The 24,754-nt window shown below is 38.1% G+C and overlaps 1 protein-coding gene across 9 annotated transcripts in view; it reads left to right on the top strand.

Moving 5' to 3' along the window:
- auts2a (activator of transcription and developmental regulator AUTS2 a) overlaps positions 1–24,754 on the top strand; it is a 394,051-nt gene that overhangs the window by 163,209 nt on the left and 206,088 nt on the right. For all 9 annotated transcript variants that reach the window (XM_048179601.1, XM_048179615.1, XM_048179629.1 and 6 more), the window contains one exon: positions 9,723–9,824. In XM_048179601.1, coding sequence (XP_048035558.1) covers positions 9,723–9,824 — 102 coding nt within the window. The remainder of the gene's footprint in view (positions 1–9,722; positions 9,825–24,754) is intronic.

Genomic DNA, 24,754 nt, shown 5'->3' with positions numbered 1-24,754 from the left:
CTTCACTCTGAAACATGCAGCGCATGTATTTATTTAATTAAATTACAGCTTTTGCAATTTGTTAATCACACTCAGTCATATTGTGATTTCAGTTTTATCTCGATTAATTGTCCCCCCCAATATAAGAGGGGTTACATTTATTTCATCACAGCTGATGGGTAAACCAAATAGATAAAATTTGATAAAAGCAATTTATCCAATCAAGCCATTCGATATTGGTAGTGGTGCAATGGATCGCAAAACTTCGGATCGGATCATATTACGGGTTTTGAGTCACGGATCAGATCATTTTTTCAGATCAGCAAAAAAAATGACAAAACAATTAGATTTGGGCTAGTAGCTTTGCTTTTCATTTAAAACTAACAGTAGTATTCACCAACAGAAATGTAATCATTAAAGGGGTCTTTGATCATGATTTCAAATTTTTTCTTTAGTTAGTGTGTAATGTTGCTGTTTGAGCATAAACAACATCTGCAAAGTTACAATGCTCAAAGTTCAATGCAAAGGGAGATATTTTCTTTTAAAGAAAGCGCTTTTTAAGGACTACAACATGCTTCTTCCTTGGTTGGTGACATCACTAACCCCAACATTTACATAAACCCTGCCCCCGGGAACTTACAACAAAGAGGGTGAGGCCATGTTGGGCTGCTTTAGAGAAGAGGAAGAGTTGTTGTAGTAGAGTGTTGTTGCCATGCCGTCATTTTACGGACTGCTTCACAAACGAGGGTCAATTTAATGCTGGATTTGCACAAAAGATTAACATGACGGCACATGCTAGTCAATGAGTTGAATCAACTCCACAGCAACTACATAAATTTATCCACTAACTATCCAGTTGCATTCTAAACGTTGTAACTTCTTCCTGAGTCTCCCCATCAGTGTCCGACTCCGGTTTAAACAATGTAAGGCTGAATACCGCTACTGACAATTGTCATTTTGGCTGCGTGAGATTGTCCATCGTTGTTGTCGTTGAATAACCGAAGCGCGAGTTGTTAAAGCTCCGCCCTCTTCTGGAAAGGGGGCTGGGTGCAGCAGCTTATTTGCATTTTAAGGGACACAAAAATGGCGCATTTTTGCTCACACCCAAATAGGATCAAATTTGACAAGCTATAATAAATGATCTGTGGGGTATTTCAAACTGAAACTTCACAGACATATTCTGGGGACACAAGAGACTTGTATTACATCTTGTAAAAGTGGCATTATAGATTACCTTTAAATAAAATGTCAATGATGATGTTGATTTCACAATACATTCCCAATCCAATCAAGCCATTCAATATTAGATATTTAGTTCTTTTGAAACATTCTTCAAAATATCTTCTTTTGTGTTCCACAGAAGAAAGTAAATCATATAGGTTTGGAATGACATGAGGGTAAGTAAATGAGAACAGAATTTTCATTTTTGGGTAAACTATTCCTTTAACTTGTGTTATGTTGTGAATGTAAGCCAACGTTGACTCATATTGGCCAGACCCTCCTCACCTCCACATGTAACAGTATAATTCTCCCTCTACGGGGCCGCCGTCTGCTCCAGTGTTAAAACAGGCGTTATATTGCACTGAAAAGACAGCAGAGAGGGAGATATTTAAAGTGTAGTCATTGGAAACTGAGGGATTTGACTCTGCAGCAGGAAATAGACAATTTATTATAAGCTGCCTAGCACACTAGTGGATTATCTATAAAACTTTCATGGCTGTCCCTCAGTGGCAGGCAGCCATAAAACTTCCCGAATGAGGGACTTGTTAATTTACTTGTTAAAGCAAATTAAAAATTTATAAGCGCTTTTAGGTAAATGAGATCCTCTTTCATTGGCGCTCTAGTGGGATTCTCACTCTCTCTTTCGGCTCCTTGGAGGACAGGTTAGCTGTGCTGAAACGCCACAGAAGAACAATAAAAGCTGGTAAATTGTTCTAGGTTTTATTACTGTCGAGCTGCACAGCTGCTGTAGTGCGTAACTAAGGAAGAACAGAAGCCGATAGCAACAGAATCCCATGGGCTTCCACTGGAAGCGAAGGGTCAGCCGAGCTGTTCAAAGCAGGGTTTTAGATGAAAAGAGTATTGGGGTTTGCGAACGGCGCCGTTTAAAAGGCCAATGTGGCGGAGTAGGCCTTTGTGTTTGACTGCATCGGGGTTGTGGGCCGAGCCTGTGGGAATAGTTCAATAGACTTGTAAAATTTTATCATAACACAGGCAAACACTTTTCAGCAAGTGGGCAAAGGAAATAATTGACTACATGTGCTAACGATAATCCTGTAAAAGCTTCAAAAGCCATTTTAAGAGTCTAGTCAGAGTGTTTCAAAGGATGCTTATCCCATTACTTGAGCTTTGTTTCTACCTCTAAGGAACCGTCAGTGAATTTCTACCGAACCTGTACTGTTTTGTTCTTCCAATGTGCTTTCGAATATGCATAGCAAAACACACCGTCTTATACCATCACCCAGTTGATAACTTTGAATATATGCTCATCTAAGCTCTCGCCTTGAACTGCACTGCTCTCCTCTTTACAAGTGCTCCCATCTCACTATAAACTAATATGGCTTTTACAAGGAAGCTCTTAATGTATGTCAGTATTATTTCAGATTAAGGCACCATTCTCCAGGAGTGCCATTGAGATCCACCGCTCCCACTTTCACATTTAAAGGGCCATTAAAACGGTCTGTTATATGGAAACTCAAAGCTATTGTGTGCTATGTCTTTGAGACAGTCCCTATAAAATACATTTAGGCTTATGGACTGTTGTAACGGTGCTTGTAATGGATGCATAGTTTCGATGCAGGCGCCAAGGCGAAATTGCAGTAAATTCAACATAAAAAGTCTTGTCGTATTGCCGAAGTTGTTCACAAAGAGCTGGTGTGAATTAATGTGACTTTCTATCAGTATAATGCAGTCAAGCGCTGTTACGCTTGGCCTCCGTATGCCCCGTTGGAAACAAACTACCTTCATGGAGGTTTTCTCGCAGACGAACTCGCTAAGTGCAATGTGATTACAGCGCTATAAAACTGTGCTATCTATAAAACAACCATTGAAGGCTGACTTTCTTTTTGCATGCGATCGCAAGAGCCAGGTTAACGTGCACAGGTCTCTTTGACCTTTTTATGAGGAAGGCAAAATGAGAAGCTCTTTCCATTACTGCCTCACATCAAAGCCTTGGCAGCATAAATTAATCTTTAATAGCGTGGAGGCTTTTGTGCCAGGGAATCATGCTGACTGCTTATTGAAAACAGTTGTTAATTCTATACTTCAGTAAACTCAGACAGGGGGGAGGGAGAAATCAGCCCTAACAGGGAACAGATTGAGGCAAAACAAGAACTTACTGTGTTGAAATTAATGGCAGATGCACTTACTGGTAGTTTAAATGTTTCATTAGATGCTAATGTCTTACTGTGTTTTTAATTGTTGAGGAATTAGTTGCTGGAATATGAAAACCATCTGTTTGTTATCTTGCTGGAGGGGGAATCTTTACCCAGGCTCTGCTCTCAGGGTTGTTAAAGGAGTTTATCCTTATGGTGCAACCTGGTGGAACTGTCAGTCTTCATTAACGTCATTATGATTGCACAAGCAAGACTGTGAAAACCCACAGACGCCCGTATGCACACATACACAGTCATAAACAACATTTTTATGTACACACTCACAGGCGTGTACATATGGGAGATGCTTGCTTTCCAAAGAACGATCATTTTTACAAGAAACTGCATTAAGTTTGTTATGACAGTTAATCTAGTGAGCAGCAGTAGGTAACGATCATATGCCAAAACCGAGCTGATTAGTGCCAGAAAGAGCATAGGAACAATAAAAACGAACACAATAGATATCATACTTTATGTGTCTAGACTTCAGACTAATTTTAGAGTTAGTGAGATGCCCTATTAAACCTTAAAAGTGGAGTAATGAACAATATGTGGACATAGATGTTTATAGACAGGACTGCTTCAGCTTTCTGATTTATTGACTGTGGGTTGAAACTCGATTTGCACTGAACTTTTTGATGATGGTAATTTATCGTGGCTACCAGCATTACACTTTTTTGTTTAATGCCTCTATTAATCAAATCTCTTTAAAAAAAATGCTCTGAGAACTCATAAGAAATGACCCGCATGCCTTCAGGAAAAAGTACTTCATTTTTCAAAGGCTATTTAAGAGGCATTAAGTGGAATTGAGTGGGGAAACCTAATAACAAATCTCCACATTGCTTTTCAGTTCATAATTCTGGTAAAATATGTACCCGCTTAACTGGTTTAAGGTAGTTGTACTATATGGGTTTGATATTTTTGTTAATATTTGTTTATAAAGACAACTAAAGTACAAAGTAAATCTTTTTATATTTACATTATTTACATGGAGAATAGCACAACTGCTTGCTCATAGTCATTTATTAAGTGATGTTTGTTTTGTTTTGGGATTTTTTTCCCCCTCAAATCCCTTAACCCTCAGTATGAAACTTAGTGTAACATGTCCTGCACTATGCTATGGAAATGACTGAGTGTCCTGCATAAAAATTTCTGCAGGCTGATAGCGCCATATAATGAATGCCATTACTATAGAAGCACAGGATTTTTACTTTCAGTATCCGTTATAAATTGCTTGTCATTTGAACTAGGCAATACTGATCTAAAACCTGTTTTATCTGTTTTTATCTGGAGCTCTTAAACCAGTGTAAGCCTTCTGTCACTTTTTGAAAAGTTATAACAGCTGTTGCAAGTTTTTGTTGACAAAAATGCTGTAAGTTGGTTAAAAGACAAATAAACAAGTACAAAAATACTCACTGTAAAACTAACATTTTTAATAAGTTTAATGAAAACAAGTAGGCTTAAACAAAATGGTGTCCATATTAGGATGCATTGGCTGACTACCTTAATAGCATAATGTGGAATTTATATTAAAAATAGTTGTTTTACAATAGAATACAATACCTTTTATTTATCCATGCTTATTTTATTTGTTATTGTAATTATCATTAATTGTCCTTTTATTATTTTCCAGTTTAATATTAAATAAGTTTGTTTATTTTGTCTTTATTTTTGGAATACTGCATATTATTTCCCTTTCTCTTTAATTTTCCCTTGTGCTTAAATGAGCAGTTGAGAAGTTAACAGGAATGTCCCACAGTGTGTCTTTTTCTGGGTTTGTTGAGAGTCCCACTGAGTGAGTTAAAGGATGATTATCAGCTGAATGTGATTAGTCTGATTGGCTTTATTATAGCTGAACTTGGCCTCTGTCTGCTATCCTCAGACTAATGTTTTCTCTGAGCATTTGGTGATGTGAGCGAGGTTTGGCCAGTGCTGTTGTAGATCAGAAGTGGGATTGAGATGATTTAGGACATCTAAGGCCCTGTTTACACCTGGTATTAAGATGCATTTTGGTCGATCGAATCACAAGTGGATGACGCTAAATACAGGTGTAAATGAGGTCTAAAACATTTTGAGCTTGTCCACTTTCGACCACTTCCAGAAGTAGTCAAACTCATTCGACCAGATTTCTTTCATAGTGTAGACGCTCATGTGGTCGAATATATTCAAACAGCCAATAAAGTCTATTCCGCCTATACTGACTTAAAGGATTAGTTCACTTTCAAATGAAAATTACCCCAAGTTTTACTCACCCTCAAGCCATCCTAGGTGTATATGACTTTCTTTCTGATGAACACAATCGGAGATATATTAATAAATATCCTGATGCATCCGAGCTTTATAATGGCAGTGAGCGATACCAACGAGTATCAGCTGAAGAAAGTGCATTTATCCACATCTATCCATCATAAACGTGTACTCCACACGGGTCTGGGGTGTTAATAAAGGCCTTCTGAAGCGAAGCGATGCGTTTTGTGTAAAAAAGATTAAAGTACCAGGTGTAAACGGGTATGTGTCTCTCTCGTCTACTTGTGATTCGATCGACCAAAACGCATCTTAATACCAGGTGTAAACAGGGCCTAAATGAAGACAGAACAGTATTTGACCTTGACTAGGTGATACACCTCTGCTGAGGCAGAAGTTTAGATAAAGTTTATAAGGCAGCATTTTGAAAATGAGAAGATGCATATGAGAAAAACAGTTTAGCGCAAGGCTTCACATACAACTCACATACATAAAAATGTACCTAGTTGACCTGTCTATCCTCCCTCAACTTCAGACTTTACAGTTCCTTGTCCTCCTTTTAGTTACTGACAACTCTCACTCAGTCTCTTTCTCTCTCTTATCACGGTGGCCTGCTGGTAGAGGCAAGCGTCTCTGCCTGGAGTCACTGAGCTCTCCCTCTGAGAGAGATCCTTTCACATAGCTAATGGCTACAGAAAGGGAACAGTTTCATTTTAATTATGTGCTTTACTCAAGGGCCCTCTTCCCTGCAGTCCCTTATCCCGCCTGTGCGCCTTTAACAACCCACAGCCTGCACCAGTGAAAAGAGATATTCTCCAACCCTCATCTTCTTCCCTCCCCGTCCCGCTGCCTTTGTCAAGAACTATCACAAAGAATCTGTTTTTATTCTCCTACGTGATGGGGAAGTATGAAAGAGCGAGTGAGACAGAGAAAGAGGGAATGTCTGGGAAGGAAAGATAGGAAAATAAATGAGCGGCCGATCTATCTCTCCATCTTGGTAAACAACCCCCCAGTGCGCTGTGGCCTACTCTGCTTTTTCCATTAAGTGACACTGCAGTCATTTACAGCTCATCTCGACTCATAAAACTGGGTTTTTATGTGCTGAGAGATGAAGGCGGCGGGTTTTGGCAGGGCGAGGGGTACGGAAACAGCCCGTCTGAATGGCGACGCTTCAGAAGACGTAAATTGCAGACCTTGACGACAGTTGCCGGGTCCCAGGAGTATGCCATTGTTCTCCAGACTTTACTGGGGCTCAGATGTTTTTGGATTTCATGTCCTCCTCCCGTTTTCCCCCTCGTCCTTCTCCTCTATGCTCTGCTCTTGTTCTTTATGATTTCTAGTCTGCTGAAGGACACCTGCTGTGAATTTCAGGTTCTTGCATGGGGAGAGTGGCTTACTGAATGGCAAGGTGCTTTTGATGTAGTTTGGTGTATTTTTATTTCACTTTCTCACTGGTTTGATATGAAGGCAGATAAAAAATCGTGTAGATGTCAGTGGTCAGAGCCAAACAGGTTGATGATGTCACAGAAAAGACATTTCTTTTTGATGCATTTCTTATTAAAGATTTCTTTCTTTCTTTCTTTCTTTCTTTCTTTCTTTCTTTCTTTCTTTCTTTCTTTCTAGCTATTTATTGTGTTGCTCTTTATTTGATAGAACCCAGTTGTGCCACAAGTCCAACAAATGAAACCTTTTTTTATTGGCAAAAGAAATTACAAGAATTCTGGGTTACTGGATTTGGTGTCTCGCTGCATGAATATATGTTATATTTAAGTGTTTATAATTTATTATTTTGGAACATTGGCCAATGTATTTGTAACAAAATTTAAGTTCAGGGAAGACTTTAATGGTGTTAAAAATACTGGTGTGTTTTCTTCCTTGGCTCAGCTCATTTAGGCAAATGTGAACTCGGCTATCGTGCTTGGACTAGAGGTCTGTAACCCGATAGCATGTCAAATGGCCTCTGTGCGTCTTTTCTACTACTTAGCCTGATGTTTCTGTCTATTTAAACATTGTAAGATATGATCTTGTCATTCAACCAATAAATAGTTCGGCGGTTACGTGCAGTGTAGGTCTTACAAAGCTGTCTTGGCTTATGATAGCAAGAATGGTACATCTCTATAGCGACGGATTTCGGGTTCGGGTTAAACTATAATAAAAACCGTTCGGGGTCGGGTCGGGTCAAAACAATTGCTCCAAGATCACTTGAATGAGGTGGTCTCTGCCCGATTGCAAACGAACTCTGGGGCGGTTCGCTTGTGGTGTGAAAGCAATCCGTCCTGATGGACCAATGAACCAAGCAATATCGTATTTCATAACGGGAAATATCTTATATAAAATGCAGCAGTGTCTAATTCTGTGAGTGAGCATATTAGTTAGGCTACTGTAGTTAAAAACCAAAGAGCACCTCTTCATCTTAGAACAATTGTAATCTAACAAACGCTTGTTAGCACCTGACCACCAACTTCACTCCATTCCCACAGCTCTCGGCCCCGCCCTGCTTGCCACAGTATTCATAGAGAAAGTGATGAAATGATAGTGACACAATCTAGAGATGCCCTGTTCCCAATTAGCATCTCCCAAATAATCACTCATCCTAACTGGCTATGTTCACACAACAGCAAAATTGTGTTTTGCTGTTTTTTTGTTTTGTTTTGTTTTTTTTAATGAAATTATTCTGTTAAAATATTTTTGATCAAATAAATGCAGTCTTGGTGATCATAAGAGACTTTTAAATGGCAATGTACATCCAATAGCTGCCTTTTTCCAGAGCTCCTTCCTTTTTTTTTTCTTTTTTTTTAATCTATTTAGTTACATAGTTCAAATATGTTATTGTATTGAAATAATGTGATCCAGAGGGCATCAGTATTGTTTCTTCTGTGGCCTACTCTATAGACGGGTTTCTTGTATACAAACAATACTGGATGCATGCACATTCAGGGGGCAAAACCGCTAACCAGTGTTATGCCGAGTTCTGCATGCACCTCACGGGAGGTAACAGTCATTTATGCTGAGAAAAGAGGTGGATGCAAATCTCTGCAGGTAGCCTACAACATATTTTCTGCCAAATTATTTATCACCATTAATAAACGCCACAATGAATATTATATCGTTTTTAAACAGTACTTGGAGGTGCATGCGATTCTTGTCATGTAATGTTTTGCAGAACTCGGCATAACACCTGTAGAAGATTGTAAAGTTAATCAACCATTGTAATTAATGTAGATTTTGCGTTGCTTGTAAATTCTTGACTCAATAAGCTGCCAGAGTTGGATATGTTTGCTTGTGTTTCATTTGCGTATTAATAAAACATTATGTAAAATGTTAGCTAACAACAGTTGACTGGTAGGCAAAGTTATAATGTTAGTCATCAGGTCTCTGAATGAAATTGTCCAACTAAGTTTGCTAATCATAAAAACCTGACATACCCTATGAATTTATGAACGTACCTAGTTTCGTTGGTTGTTGAGCCTTTCTATCCTAAATGTATATGACAAGGCTACATCACGACCCGCCACATTTGAAAGAAATTTGATACTGTAAACGTACTGTACAAGACATGAGACATGTGACAGCTAGCTAGGTGTGTGACACTGAGGAAATAGCTAGCATCAATTACTTTGGAACCCTAGGTAGAGCAGACTCCGGCAAATATATTAAGAAATTAACTTTCAGTAATGGTGAGACATTACCAGATCCCTATGCTATTTCAGACCACGAATGGATCACAGATATGCCCAAGTGGCCAGCAATCATATGACCCGATATATACACTTATATATAATAATCTCCTTATATATAATAATATAATAATTAATATAATATAATATATTATAATAATAAAATATATAATAGCATAATCTCCTTCTGTTTTTAGCAAAGGCATGTGATCCCCTCGGAATTTCGAACACTTTAAATCCATCTTTTTGGTGGTTAGTGCAGTTTAGAGCACAACAGCTCCGTGTCATCTGTTTCTGCTTTAGATATGCCGTAAAGAGTTGCCCGCGCATCTCTGTGATGACGTTGCGCAGAAACCTGTCTATAGCAACAGTGTGTTTAACTTACTTTAGTGCCTTTTTCTTCTTGCTGTATCTGATTGTTCCTTTTTGCTGTCTTTGTATTTTCCAGTTGAAGCCGGGCCAGAACAACTGCAAAGACAGTGACAGTGAGAGCGTCAGTGGAGAATCCAAACCCTCCATCCGGAGCAGCTCCAGAGACAGACTGACAGACGTGAGTGACCAATCAGATCTGTGCATCACTCACCACACTAACAAGAAACAACACTCAGTCAACACCCCTGCAATTTTTCATTATTATTTTTTATAATGCTCATTGAGAGGGTTTTCATTGATTTTGTTTTTATTATGTTTTCCATGACTGGAAAAGTCTTGGTAGATAATGATAATTTCTATATATACATTTTTCTAGTTATGCTCTGCTTTAAAATATCAGTTAAATGTTGCTTCAGTAGAGTAAAGTTTGCTTACAAGCCATTCTTTTGAGTCCTTCTTTTCAGTGAATCCATCTGTGTGGGAACTCACAAATAGTATGCAAAATGTATCAGAACTGGCATTTAGTATAGAATTTTACCATTGCTATTGTTTTTAGATGCTGCATGAAAGTTTGAGCAACCAGAAAAAAAAGTTTATTACCCGAGTTAAGGTAGGTCTGGTCCCCTACAATAACTGTCTTGACACCTTATCGTTATCAATCTTTTCTTCTCTGCCTCGTTCTTAAGAACAACAAGGTTCAATATTTAAACGGTATTTTACAATTTCTCTTATCCTCTCCATTGTTCTAAACTGACAAGGCCTTGTGCCAACAGGAACAATAGGAGTGTTTTAAGAGCCGAGCTGTTCTTGAGCTCAGTGTGTGTGCTTGTGTTGTCAGGGTGTGAGGTAGAGTAGCGCGGAGGCTGTCTGCACCCTCAGGCCTGCAGGCTCTGGTATGTGTTTGTGCTCGGGTGGTGATAAGAACATCCTATTTACTCAGCTGGCAGCTTCGGTGGAGACTCAGGCTGAAGCGCGACTGTGCTTATATACCGTAGAAGTGGAGAGGACAGGAAGTAACACAGTGAAAAATGTACCAGTGACCATGCTTGCACATCAGTGATGTACCGTAAAAACACAAAACACATATATAAAGCACTGGAACTCCAAATTTCAATATATGTTTGAAGTTAGAAATTATTTTAAGTGCTCTTTGTGTATTCAGTCATATTCGATTTATTTATACAATTAGTATATGTATATATACTTTGGGTTTTAATAGGCAAATACTTAAGAGTCTATGGATGGATCATTATTGCTGTGATTTATTAAGATTCTACCATGTTATATGTTTGGCAATGGTTCTTTTAACCCTAAAAGATGGAGTGTGTAGCTTTATTCCAGGATGACAATGTCAAAATTCATCAGGCTCAAATTGTGAAAGAATATTTGGAAGGGAGCTTGTATTGACAATGCAAGAGGTGAGCACTCTGTAAAGTCTCCTCCAGCACATCCCAAAGACTTACACTGAGGTTAGGACTCAGAGGTGCCAATTTATGTGTGACAATAATTTTAACTCTGATGAATATTGGCATTGTATATACATTTATACATACATGTGTATATATATGTGTATATATATACACACATATATATATATATATATATATATATATATATATATATATATATATATATATATATATATATATATATATATATAAAAAAAAAAAAAAATGGCTTATCAGCATCGGCCAGAATCAGTTCATCCCTTAGATTCCACTGAAAGTTATGTTATCCTTGTATATGGGTCTTATACACAGGCTTGTGTGGAAACTCAGGCAGTCTGGCATAGGCCCTCTTCAAACCTCAAGCCTTGGCTCCCGCAGTGGAGATGTGAGTCTGTGAGTGTGTGCCGGCACTATCAGATATCGGGCATAATTAGAGCTGTCAGCTGGAGGGCGAGGCGAGTCGTCGGAACAGACACGGCAGAACGAGTTGAGCGCGACCGCTCCTGCGTGTAGCTATAGGACGCTTGGCCAGGCATGAAATGAAATAAGTAATTTGATGTTGACATCAGAAATTGAAATGATACCTGCAGCCCCTCGTCAGGGAAGAGAGAGAAGACCGAAGAGATAAAGCGTGAGAGGGGGGCGAGGAGAAGGAAAGGGAGATAGGAAAGAAGAAATGCAAGTAGAAATGGGGGAAACAGATAGAGTTAGAGACATGCGATAGAGTTTGATTATCGGACAGGTAAAAACAACCCGCAAAGATATGCAGAAGGTGTTGTGTATGATGGGTTTTAACTTGAGTCTAAAAGGGATAGTTCACTCAAAAAAAGAAAATTGATCTACTTAATTTACGTCCTTCCAAACCTGCATGCTGTTATTCTATAGTAGAATTTAAAAGTTTTGTTTCTGTGGAATAAATTTGTTTGTAAAATAAATCTATATGCAGGCTAGCCATGAGCTCCAGTAGAGATGAATATTAGAAAATAATGATAGAATTTTTGGGTGAACTATCCTTTTAAGACTCAAGTTTACGGCAAGATAAATAGATAAATATATGCATTATATAATTAGTATTTATTAATTTATTTGTGTGTGTGTGTGTGTGTGTGTGTGTGTGTGTGTGTGTGTGTGTAAAATTTCATTGTCAACGAGGCATAATCATGAATTATTTTATTATATATTTTATTATCTTAATTATAACTTTAATATTAGTAAAAGAATAAGGTGAACTCCTCTGCAGGCTGTGAGGGATTGAAATATAGTCTTTTCAGCCTCATTAATGATTTTTTTGACAAAAACGTTTCATGACAAAACACTGAAAAAATGTCTTTACACAAACTTGAAGTAGACAAAAAGTCCAGAAAACCTGGGTGGTGATAATTACATTATACTTTAAACCTCTACTTCCCAGCCTAATTTTCATTCTCATCAAATTATCATGCTGTCTACTCAAAGTTCATTGGCAAGTTGTCTGTCACTGAATGTTTTGAAACCCTTGAGTATTCTAAACAGGAGGTGCTGAAAGGTGCTGGAGATTTTTTGCTTGAGCGGTTTCTCAGGGTCACACTCAAAGTAGAGCATCCTAGTCCTGAGGGGATGGTGGAAGCAGCTTATTCACAGTCACACCATAAAAAAGCCACTTCATGCCAGCATAGAGGTACTAGATAACAGAGACGGAGAGCAGGGCCTGAATTTCGGCATGGGTTTGCGGGGATTGTGTCTAATTTGACTAATTTCCACTTGTAATGTGGGAAATTCCTGCAAACATTTATTCTCTATAGCATGTATGTTATGGCATGAGTAAATTAATCCAGACAGGTGATCAGAAAAAAAATTTGTAATCACATCACCACACCATGTCTGTACTACTAGTGAGCTGCACACTGCGATACAAGACTTTTGCTCGCGTTTAGAATCAATGAAGGCGTCTGTATTACGAGCGTGCGACTGGCGAGATGTAGTTTTGGTGTTATATTCAGTCCAAGGTATGATCTACTGGTGAAAAATTTTATATTGGCTAAAAAAAGAGGAACATTATGAACAAAACTTATTTCATTACAACAATTACAATATCAACAGTATTACAACAGCCTTAAATAATGTAGAGTCGTGTCATGAAGAGCTCAAAGCCAGAGTATTTTTATCAACAAATTAAAATTACACAGGCAGACACTGACAGAAGAAGATACTTTTATTTGACAGGTAATCACCCTGTTGCACAACATACATCTTAAGAGTGTAAAATATTAAAATAGTGAACCAAACAATGCAAAGGAATGGATTTAGCTGGATTTAGACAGTCTAGCCGCTTTTCCACCGTCTGGCCGAGCGGTTCTCATTGCATAACTGTTCCATTCCATGCCGATCTGGGCCAGCTGGTACGGTTAAGGTTTAATTTTCCACTTTGGGACTGATAACGGAGCTCTTTGGAATGTAATGCAAAAAATTCAGTCATTGCCTTGGTAACGCAGTGTTTGCTGATGATATGAGATGTAAATAATGACTGCGTTATGGAAGATGATCAGATATTACTTTTAATTTTTTTATTAATTTGTGTTTACGTCACTCAAATAGAGTGCTTAGCCAGGTACAGAGAATCTGGTAGGCAAGCAACAAACAAGTGACCAATCCTGAGAGGCGACGTATCTTCATGGATTCTACCAGCATGATTCAGCATGAGATTAGACAACCAGGCCAGGAACGATTTCAGGGTTCCCACTCTAAGCCAAATGTCAAATTCCCTGACTTTTCCCTGACTTTCACTGACTAAAAAGCTGAATTTCCATGACCTATAATGAGCGGAAAAACAGGCCGCTGTTGTGCAGCCATAGACAGTATTTTAAATCCATCCATTTGCAAGCTTTGTTTACTTGTTCACAGACATTTTTAGTACAAAACTAAGTTAAACACTCATACACACTACTTTTTTGTGCTTTTACCCGTTAAATGCACTTTGATATTTTTCTGTACTATTTCTACAGAAATTAATTTATAGTTTTTATGCTTTCAGCAAAACTAAAATAAAATACTGTGAAGAACATCACTTTTTGTTTGTTGAACTGAATTTCACATTTGCAAACGTGTGGATATTTGGATTTGCATTCTTGCTCATATAATATTATCAACATAAAAAACAAGAACTCAAAAAATGTATGTTTTGTATCATGAGTTTAAAACTTAAATTGATCTCTATGCACTTTCTGTGTCAGGCTATTTTTGTTCTTCGTGATAGTAAGTGCTAAATCTACAGGTACATTGTTGAGAACGGCAGTAATATAGATGCACACTGCTTATGTGGAAATGGATGCAGTCAATTTCGACTGCATAATAATGTGGTATTTTGATTGGGTGTCATGTATTTACGGCATTGTGCTTGTTAGAAATACCTGCTCGGTTTTAATGATATTTTAAGGTGGGGAAGAATTAAATGAACGGCAAAACTCAGCATTTTGTTCGCATACCCCCTCCGTCACCTCACGTACCCCAGTTTGGGAACCACTGCTCTAGAGGACTTTCTGTTTGTCATCAAGTTCATCGTTCAGTCTTTTTATTTCTTCACATTTAGTTTTTGCAGACCGTCTTAGACTTTGACACTAGACTATTTCTGTAAAACAGTTCTGATTATTTAAAGCTGCAGTCCGCAACTTTTTTTGTGTTAAAAATGTACAAAAATTATAGGAGAATATACAACATGAATCCATTTTCCAAACCGTGTTTTTGTCTTATCCTGAATCATTATGGTACACTTATAATAAGTGTTTATATTCTGACTATTTCAGACCGGACTGGTAGGATTCGCCGCAGAGTATCACAGTAACTGCGTGACTCGCCATAGACACACACAGAGAAAAGTAGCTCCGGCTAGAATGTTCCTCCGCAAGACGCATGCAGTTCTGTTTATTAACCGCTAGAGGGCCAAAAATCATGGACAGCAGCTTTAAGTCTGAAATAATTATTTAATAATTATTAATTATTTAAGTCCTGGAAAACCCATAATATTTTTCCTTCAGAAGTAATGTTGGTAGTTTATCCAGTGTGCGTATATTAGTTTACTCATTCTACCATGGTGAGTAAACGATGGTAATGGCTACGCACAACCAATTTGAAAATTCTGTGCGACTGCCACTAGGGGGCGAAATGCGACAGTCATATCCTAATGTTGTGTGCAGTGAAAAGGCGGCTATGCCTTGTCCTTTTTTTTTTTTTTTTTTTTTTTTTTAGCTTACCATATCCTAACCAGACGTGACAAAGCTACAAGATGACAAAAATCACAGCCAATCATAACAGCGTGTGGGCAGGCTCTGTTCGCAGCAAAACTAGAAAACCAAACTAAATTAAACTAAACAAAATTAAACCATGAAACACTATTCAAAATACATACTCAGTGACTGATACAGTCTTTGTCATGAAATACACTTGTTTGAGCTTTGCATATTGTTAAAATGGTTTGAGCTTGAATATCATTTTGCGTGACTTTAAAAGCCACTATGAGAGCAATAATGGATAATTTTCCTCAGATTTTGAAAAGAAATGAAAGGAAACTAGAACGTTCAAACTGTAAGCAATAAATACTTTTCATTGTGCATTTATGTCCTTGTTCCCTCTGTATGACCTAAACTATTAGCTGAAAAATCTCAGAAATATAGAAACCATTTCAAAAATAGAATCCTTTTTCGTGTCGCGGCTGGTTATAGGACAGTCTTTGAAGTGGTCATTTTGTTGTCAAAGCTCTTGAAATTTACATTTTCCTGGCATGTTTGCCTTGGTTAACAGGTACAGGTGACTGCATTTGACTTAAGTGATTCCCACTTGACGAGTGGGAAGGGAATAAAATGCTGCTGAAACAATACGCAAAACTTGTGAAACAACGTGTTAAAAAATACGGTATCGAAAAATTAAGTTTTGATAAATGGAAACTAAAATTTAAAGCAACTAACAAAAATCCCTGATATTCCATGAATTGGACAAAAAAAAAAAAAAAAAAAAAAATTCCCTGACTTTCAATGTCTGGAATAGAACTTTTAAAATTCCATGATATTCCAGAAATTCCATGACTCGTGGGAACCCCGCGGTTTGTAATCGTGCCATGCTGTACCATGCTCACGTGGAAACATAACTGGAACCATTCTAAGAATCGTTCGGCCCAACAGTGGAAAAGCGGCTTCTGTCTGGCCAGTTTAAATTTTTAAAGCCAGTTAAACTCAATTCAGATTTTAAAATCCATCTTCCTTGTGCCCTGTATAGGCTATTGTACAACAGAAATGACCCTAAAGAACCATCTAGCATCCAAATTCTATGCCAAATTGTCTGTCTTCCTAACAATATTAATATGATTTAGCACATAATTGCATCAGTTGTAAAAGCACAAATACACTGAATGAGCAAATGTAACCGGCCTAATTCTGGCTACTGTTCAATCTGCGTTGTGTAACAGAAGACACGGGAGAACTGGAACTGCTGCTGATCTGGAGAGTTTATTCTGGGGCCTCTAGATGGCGCTGGATGGATTAAAGAGTAGCTACAGCATGAGAAATTGATCGTTTCATCTGTGATTTTATAACCTCACAATAATAACACATCAAAAACAAAATGCATAAAACACATTACAAACAACATTACAAAATGAATAGTTATAAACGTTTACCTAGATATACAAAATAATCTCCTGCAGCTAGTTTTAAATCAACCATGAATTGGAAAAGGTACAAAATGAATACATTGGAAAATAGAACAAATATAAACCAAACCTGGATGGATTAAAGAGTACAGCATGAGAAATTGATCGTTTCATCTGTGATTTTATAACCTGCACAGATTAAAGGCAGTTGTTTAATTGGTTAAAATCACAACGTTCTGTTGGCGCACACACACTCAAACCGATGAACTCTGTAATAAAACTATTAAATCCTATCCATCTATTCATAAAACACTTTCTAATACATTATAACACTGTGAACAATAATATTACTGCATACTATTGACTTAATCAAACTTCTCAGAACTTTTACAGACCTATATTGAGAGAGCACCGCTAACTGCTTACCTCTCCTCAGCACGATGGGGATTTTTGACATATAAAAGTCATTGTTTGTATGTATTTATGATTATTTATGATTGCATACGCACACCATTTTCCTAAAAGTGAAACAAAAGCGGAGGGAAAGCTTGAGTTGGGGTTATGAGGAGTAATTCTAGCCCTCGTTATAGACTGTTTGGCAGTGTTCTAATGATGTCTTCTCTCTCTTACTCCTATCTACTGCACTGATGAAAAAAACGAGAGAGAGAGAGAGAGAGAGAGAGAGAGAGAGAGAGCCTGGTGTTGATCTTCGCTTGACAGAGAGGAAGCTGGGGTCAAAAGAGGTCATATAGGACATCTTGCTCTCTTTCCCCCCTTCTTTTCCTCTTTTTTGTTACCCTCTCTCTTCCCTCTCCCTCTCTCCCCCTATCCCCATGCGCTGCCAGCTCATTAAGCTACAAATGGTGCATCAGCCTTGTTCTCGTCAGCGGTAACCCCAAACCTTGGATAAATTGGCAGGCTTGCTGTATTTGCTCCGAAGCCCCAGGTCCCCTTTCAGCCGCGTTTGAAGCCAGCATGGCGGCACGGTTTCCCCAGGCAGGGTGGCTGGAGGCCAGGGCAAAGGGAAGAGGAGAGAAGGGGATGTGTGGTAGAGACGGGGCGAATCAAACACACATGTGTTTAGTCTCTGCGGCAGGAGTGAAATGCCATCATTATCCGGCTGCCTATCAAATAAATTGGCAATTACAGGGCGCTGGATTCCAGTAAACAGCACATTAATGCTTTTCTTTTGGTGTGTGTGTGTGTTTGCCGAGAGGAATGGGGGACGTACGTACGTGCCCCCTGAGCATTTGGTGCCTTTGCCTACCCGTCACCATCTTGCTGATGAGAGACAAAGCAGGAGACGATAATGAGGTCAGTCCAAGCCGTGAACAAAACCTTACTAAAAGGCTTAAATATGACAGTTAATTTAACATCATCGTCACTGCAGTGTACCTCCTATAGCGGGACCATCCTAAATGGCTCTTTAACTCTCCTTACAGCCTGCTAATCTGACACAGAGAGGCACAGACAGACAGTGTAAGAGACCGAAGGACTCAGAGAAACTGATGACATTACCTGCTCTTTGGTCGCCATAGAGACTGTACTTTGGGATTTCTGGGTAACACGTTTTATTGCTCATTCATCATTCAGTGCGGTCTTAACGGAGGCAGAGCAATGAAATATTTACATTGAGGGTCAGGTGGCAGTTTGGCCTGTTTAGTGGTCTGTCATGTGTGGGGGTCGGGTGTGTAGTGTAAAGAGACGTGCTTTCGACACACACACACACACACTTGCCTGATTGGGATCTGCATGACCAATGCTGTCGGCAGTGTATCAGAGAAGAATTCTGATTTAGAATTTACATTTAGAATGTATATACAGAATTCAGATTGATTATGTCAGCAGTTCTATTCAGAATAGATGAAATAAACCTGATTTTGAGGTTGAAGGAATAGAATTCAGATTTATAATTCAGTTCGAGTACAGAATTCAGATTAATCATCACAGTAGTGCTATTCAGAATAGATGAGTCAAACCTGATTTTGAGGGTGAATGAACAGAATCAGAATTCAGATTCAGAATTCAGTTAGGATACAGAATTCAGATATAAATTCTGATTCATAATCTCACCAGGGCTATCATAGATGAGACAATCCAAAAATTCAGATTTAGAATTTACATTTAGAATGTATGTACAGAATTCAGATTCATTATGTCAGCGGTTCTATTCAGAATATATCAAACATACCTGATTTTGAGGTTAAAGGAGCAGAATTCAGATTTATAAATCAGTTTGAGTACAGAATTCAGATTAATCATCACAGTAGTGCTATTCAGAATAGATGAGTCAAACCTGATTTTGAGGGTGAATGAACAGAATCAGAATTCAGATTCAGAATTCAGTTAGGATACAGAATTCAGTTATAAATTCTGATTCATAATCTCACCAGGGCTATCATATATGAGACAATCCAAAAATTCAGATTTAGAATTTACATTTAGAATGTATGTACAGAATTCAGATTCATTATGTCAGCGGTTCTATTCAGAATATATCAAACATACCTGATTTTGAGGTTAAAGGACCAGAATTCAGATTTATAAATCAGTTTGAGTACAGAATTCAGATTAATCATCAAAGCAGTGCTATTCAGAATAGATGAGTCAAACCTGATTTTGAGGGTGAATGAACAGAATCAGAATTCAGATTCAGAATTCAGTTAGGATGCAGAATTCAGAAATAAATTCTGATTCATAATCTCAGCAGTGCTATTTCAAATAGATGAGTCAAACCCTATTTTGAGGGTGAATTAACAGAATCAGAATTCAGTTTGGATACAGAATTCAGATATAAATTCCGATTCTTAATCTCAACAGTGCTATCATAGATGAGATAAACCAGAAATTCAGATTTAGAATTTACATTTAGAATTCATATACAGAATTCCAACCTGGTCTCATGGAAAGATGTACCTGTGGGAACGTTTTTTCGCGAGTCACAAAAATACATACCAATACGTACATATCACTGCAGTTTCCAACAGAAATGAACACTAGAGACAGTAAAACAGCAAGCACTTTTAATCGTTTTCATACACAGTTACAATTACAGGGTCAGATTATGGATTAATAAAGACTTGTTTTTACGTCTCCTTGCACAATATTATGTTATGATTTGTAAACAAATATATTTTGGACTTTGCATCGGTTAATCAGCTCCATATGTTTTGCTCTTCTGACATAACAAGCTTGCTCGGTAGCTCAGCTGATACGGAGTAGGACGAGGAAGCCTTGGGTACGAATCTGGGGGAAAACGAGTCACGGTAAAAGAGCTCAGAGATGAGAGGTCAAAACAAGCTAAAATGGCACGATTATGGATGCTTTTTATGTCACATTTGCTTTTTTAATATTATCGGGTAGGTTTAGGTGTAGTGTTGGTGGTACGTTATTTTAAAAAATAATGGAGCATTACACTAGCGCCGCTCACCGGACAAAATTTCAAATCCGAACTGCGGTGATTCGTATAAAAACCAACGTCATAAAAACGTACCACAGTCACGTTTATCTGTTCCGGCAAAAAAATGAACATGCTTTTAGCGCCACTTAGTGGACATTTCACATTGAAACTGCAGTAATATGTACGTATTGGTACGTATTTTGCGACTCGCGAAAACGTTCCCACAGGTACGTTTTTCTAGTGAGACCAGGCTCCAGAATTCAGATTCATTATGTCAGCAGTTCTGTTCAGAATAGATGAAACAAACCTGATTTTGAAGTTGAGTGAACAGAATCAGAATTTAGATTCAGAATTCAAGCGTTGAATTCAAAGTAGTTAATTGCATTGTTAACATGAATCCTCAGCACTGTGAAATAGCGTTGGACTATCAATGAATATAAGGATAATACTCACTATAAAACAGAGCTGCACCATTAATAGTCAATAGATTGTGATCTCCATTCACACACACGCGATCTTGTTTCTAAATGACAACAATTTGGCTATGTCTATGAAACCTTTGACAAGTACGATCACAGCTGAACATTTAAATCTACGTTGGCGATTTAACATTGTTTCTAGATTAAATTACATTTTTTTGTTTAGTTGTCTGATCTCTATTTTAAAAGCATCAAAGATGATTCTCAAAAACAAAGTGATTCTTAATTTCTCCAGAATTGTGCAACTCTACTATAAACACATTGCAGCTAGTTTAGTTATGTATGTGTTTCCAGTACTTCATCTAAATGTAACTTTATGAAAAATCATTCTTTCTCTTGGTCCCCTGAGTGTTCGCTTTGGAACTGTCTTGAGTGGTTTGCAAGGATTTGTAGCCCTCTTGCCATTTTGCAGTGAACATATTTGAATCCAGTGTCATGGTTAGTGGCTGTAGATTATTAGTTCTGCCTGTGCTGGGGGATTCTTTCGCTATGTGGTAAAACAATCTCCACCCTGTAATTATGGCCGCTGGAGCAGATTTATGTCATATAATATAGATGTTGTTCTTAATGATTACTGTTATTATTTGATTTTGCCGGGACGTGGAGAGAGTCCACAGCATTTTGCGGAGAGGTCATATTTCTGCTGAAGCTTTTGACCTGCGGATATTGCTCTCTGGTGGCTGAAGTCAAAACAGATTACATTAGAGTCAAACTTTCCGCTCTCTGTTTGTCACGGATCCTCAAACCTCACTGCTAATTTTGATTATTTCTCTACACAGTCGTTATAATGAGGTCAGGGGCCCTTACATGCTGAGAAATGCCGACCAATTTGCTCCGACATGGAAGTTGTAATTGCTCGCATCAATTATCTAGTAGTTCTTTTGCCGTCTCCATTCGTCACTCCCGTTCTCTCTCTCTTCTTCTCCCACTCACTCGCTCGTTCTCTAATTTGAAATGTTCCTTATTAGAGACATGCATTTAGATATGGCGGTTGCACCGCACCTATAATTAGCTGAGGGAGTTGAGAATGTGTGTCCGTGTGTGTGGCAGAAAAACGCATTTGTTTGTGCATTTGTGCTAGTGTGCCAACATGAGGAGGTTGTTTTTGCTTGTCTGAAGAACAGTAGTGGTTATGATTGCTTTATAGCTTAACAGCACTGCTCTAAATCAGCTGTCAGTCACTCTGACCTGAAACACAGCTGGTGACAGCACCTCAATAAACCTGCCACTCCTCCCTCTCTGCTTTGCTGTTATGCCTAAACTGGCCAGCACTACACTCACACAAACACACACACATACACACACTTATCTATATAGATAGCACTCTTCCTTTAGATGCCACAGCGGGGGGTGTATTTTAGGGGTGTAACGGTATTCATCCCGAACCATCACGGTACAGATGACGAATACAGTCAGTCACAGGCAGTTCACACTATAATCCAGAAGGGGGCGCGCACAGCAATGCAACTCTGTTTGTTAACTGCCACAAAAGGAAAAAGCGCAGAAGAAAAAGAACAATGCATAGATATGTTTACGTGTAATCTCTCAGCCAGTGTTTCCACCGTGGATCTCACGTAGCATTACAACCACCTCAGGCAAGTCATTTAGTGTCCACAGCATGTTAGTTCACTGGAGAAATTAACTCTAGAGTGGAGCATTTCACTAAATATATGCACTATATTAGCTTATATATTCATTATATTTACTTTACTTGTTAGTAATGTCTTAATTATTTAATATGTGTTTAAATAAATTTGTCATGAAAACAAGTTATGAGAGTAACTGTGTAAATGATCATATTTCAAAAATGAATTGGAGTATAAACATAATTGAAAAATTATAAGTTAATGCAAAACTTGCCTTGTGTGCAATTTACATTTAATGTAAATTACATCTAAAAATAAAAAGAAGCTGAATTTAATAGTTTGGCCGTTGTTGTTAATTGTAAGCTTTAATATTATAGTAATGTGCAAGAAAGGGCTCCTTGTATATAGTTTATAGCATTAGCTGAGATAGATTTTTTTTTTTTATCCTTAAGAAAATGTTAATTATAATTGAATTTATTTAAAGAGAGAGACACAATTTTATGTTTAGTTTTCTCACCCCTGCTGATCCCATATATATATATATAGATATAGATATAGATAGATAGATTTTTGTGAAAGTTTTAGTCACCCTTAACTATTTCATTCTTTTGTCCCTTGAAACGATCTGTTTTGTGAAAAGCGCTATTAAATAAAATAGACTTGACTCTTTATTGTTAATTTAATTTAAGCATTTCAAAGGTCCAGATGTGAAAAAATGTACATGAATTGAATTGAATGAATAATGCTGAAGAAAATATCTCTTTAGAGTCTCATGGCTGCTAAGACATTTTTATTGTCTTAAATCTACCTCAATTCATTCACTGTTGGCAGGTGTGGACTGAGTTGACTCTGAGAGTGTTTTTGTTTGAATGTGGCAACAGATTTTGACACACAGTGACAGGGTGGTCTTCTTTAATCAAAGCCTGTCTGTATGGGGCTGTCATTATCTAACAGCTAACTGTCCATCATGGGCGATGGTAGAGAGACAATACAAATGAACATATCTACACATACAGCTAGCACTTACCCATCAAGTCGGGAATCATATTGAGGCTCTAAAGCATCAAGTGCAAGTTTTCTATCCTCTAGAGAGTCAAGTCAACCGTGGCTTGTGTAAAAATAGTAGTATGAATTCCATGTGCTACATTTTCCCCCCTATCTTCATAGATTTTCACTTTATTTTAGTAGTTTTTTTTACATTTTATTTTGTACAATTTTATTCATATAATTTATATTGTACAATATTCATTTTTTTTTTTTTTTTAGATTAATTTGGGTTGATTTTTAGCTGGACTGTAGAATATTGAGCATGAAATGACTAATGAACACAGTCGGAGACTGACATTAAACTTACATGATCTCCATTGCTCAGTGTGTTGGAGCATGTGCATTTTCAGTCTGTTTTACAGAAGTCGGATTGTTATTTTCTTCTCTCATGTCAAATTTTGTGTTTGTGAATATATTTGTTTGATCTGGTTTACAGCGTGTCTGAACCAGAGCCAGTTACCAGCTCAGTATCTTTAAATCCTGTCCAGTTTAACAGCATTCAGTCATTCACCAGCTAACCTTGTTCAATTTTTCTCCAAATTCCTCCTCTTTTCACCCAAAGAAAGTGAGAGGAAGGGAGTGAGAGAGAGGCAGACAGACAAAAATGCTGGCAGAGACTGGGTTGTCTCTTTCTCTTTGTCTTCTTTTCAGATCAGAGTGCATATTGTAATGCCATTTAAATGCCCGTCGTTTCCTCATTTATTTATTTTTCCAGATAAAGACGGATAGCTTGGAGGAATCTCTCTCTTGCTGTCGTTCTCTCTCTGTTTCCCTTTAGTGTTAAGGTCAGTTCATCATAGTGAGTTGAATAAGTGGAGCCTGAGGGAATCTTAACAAAGGTCTTGTTCTGATTGGATAATGACAGCATGGGCCCAAGGAGCAAGAGAAATCGCTAGTTGCCATAGCAATAAGAGACCAATGTGGGTACCATATTCTGAATGTGCGAGAATGCGGCAGAGAAAGAGAGGGGAAAAGAAAAGATTTTTGACTCTGAGCCTGTATAGAAATCATGTCTGTGTCTTCACTGTACAACATACACACAGCATACGGGTGAAATGCTTCAACACCCCTTACCCTCTGTGGAGCAAGTGTCACTTGAGAAAAGTTGTCAAATACATTGCTTTTACAGAAAATAAGTTGACTATGACCTAAAATAAATTCAACCTTGCCAACCAGGATACAGGCATCAGTCGCTTTCATAAACACCAGCTCAAGCTCACATCTCCCGGGCCTACAAATCACTCTGACCTGGAACCTCTGTGTGTGTGTTCAACTGAGCTGCCATGACCCTATTCCCCAAGCCTATGTTGTAAATATACCAGACTTCTTTCTCTTCCTGCCATTTTTTTCCTCCCTGCTTGTTTGGCTTCCTCAGAGGCGATTTGTGTTTTCAGTCCTTAATGATCCTTCCTTATGATGGATAGAGACAGCCTTGTCCAGGCCAAGTAGCACTGCCGTATCTTCAGCAGACCCAGGTGCTGACGGAAAGGCTATGTGAGGTTCTCCAGAGAAAGTGGGAGGAGAAGTTGGA

The sequence above is a fragment of the Megalobrama amblycephala genome, linkage group LG2, assembly GCF_018812025.1.
Source record: "Megalobrama amblycephala isolate DHTTF-2021 linkage group LG2, ASM1881202v1, whole genome shotgun sequence".
NCBI classification, from domain to species: domain Eukaryota; kingdom Metazoa; phylum Chordata; class Actinopteri; order Cypriniformes; family Xenocyprididae; genus Megalobrama; species Megalobrama amblycephala.
Note: the sequence above shows the minus strand (reverse complement) of the source record. Positions and strands in the feature narration are given on the sequence as shown.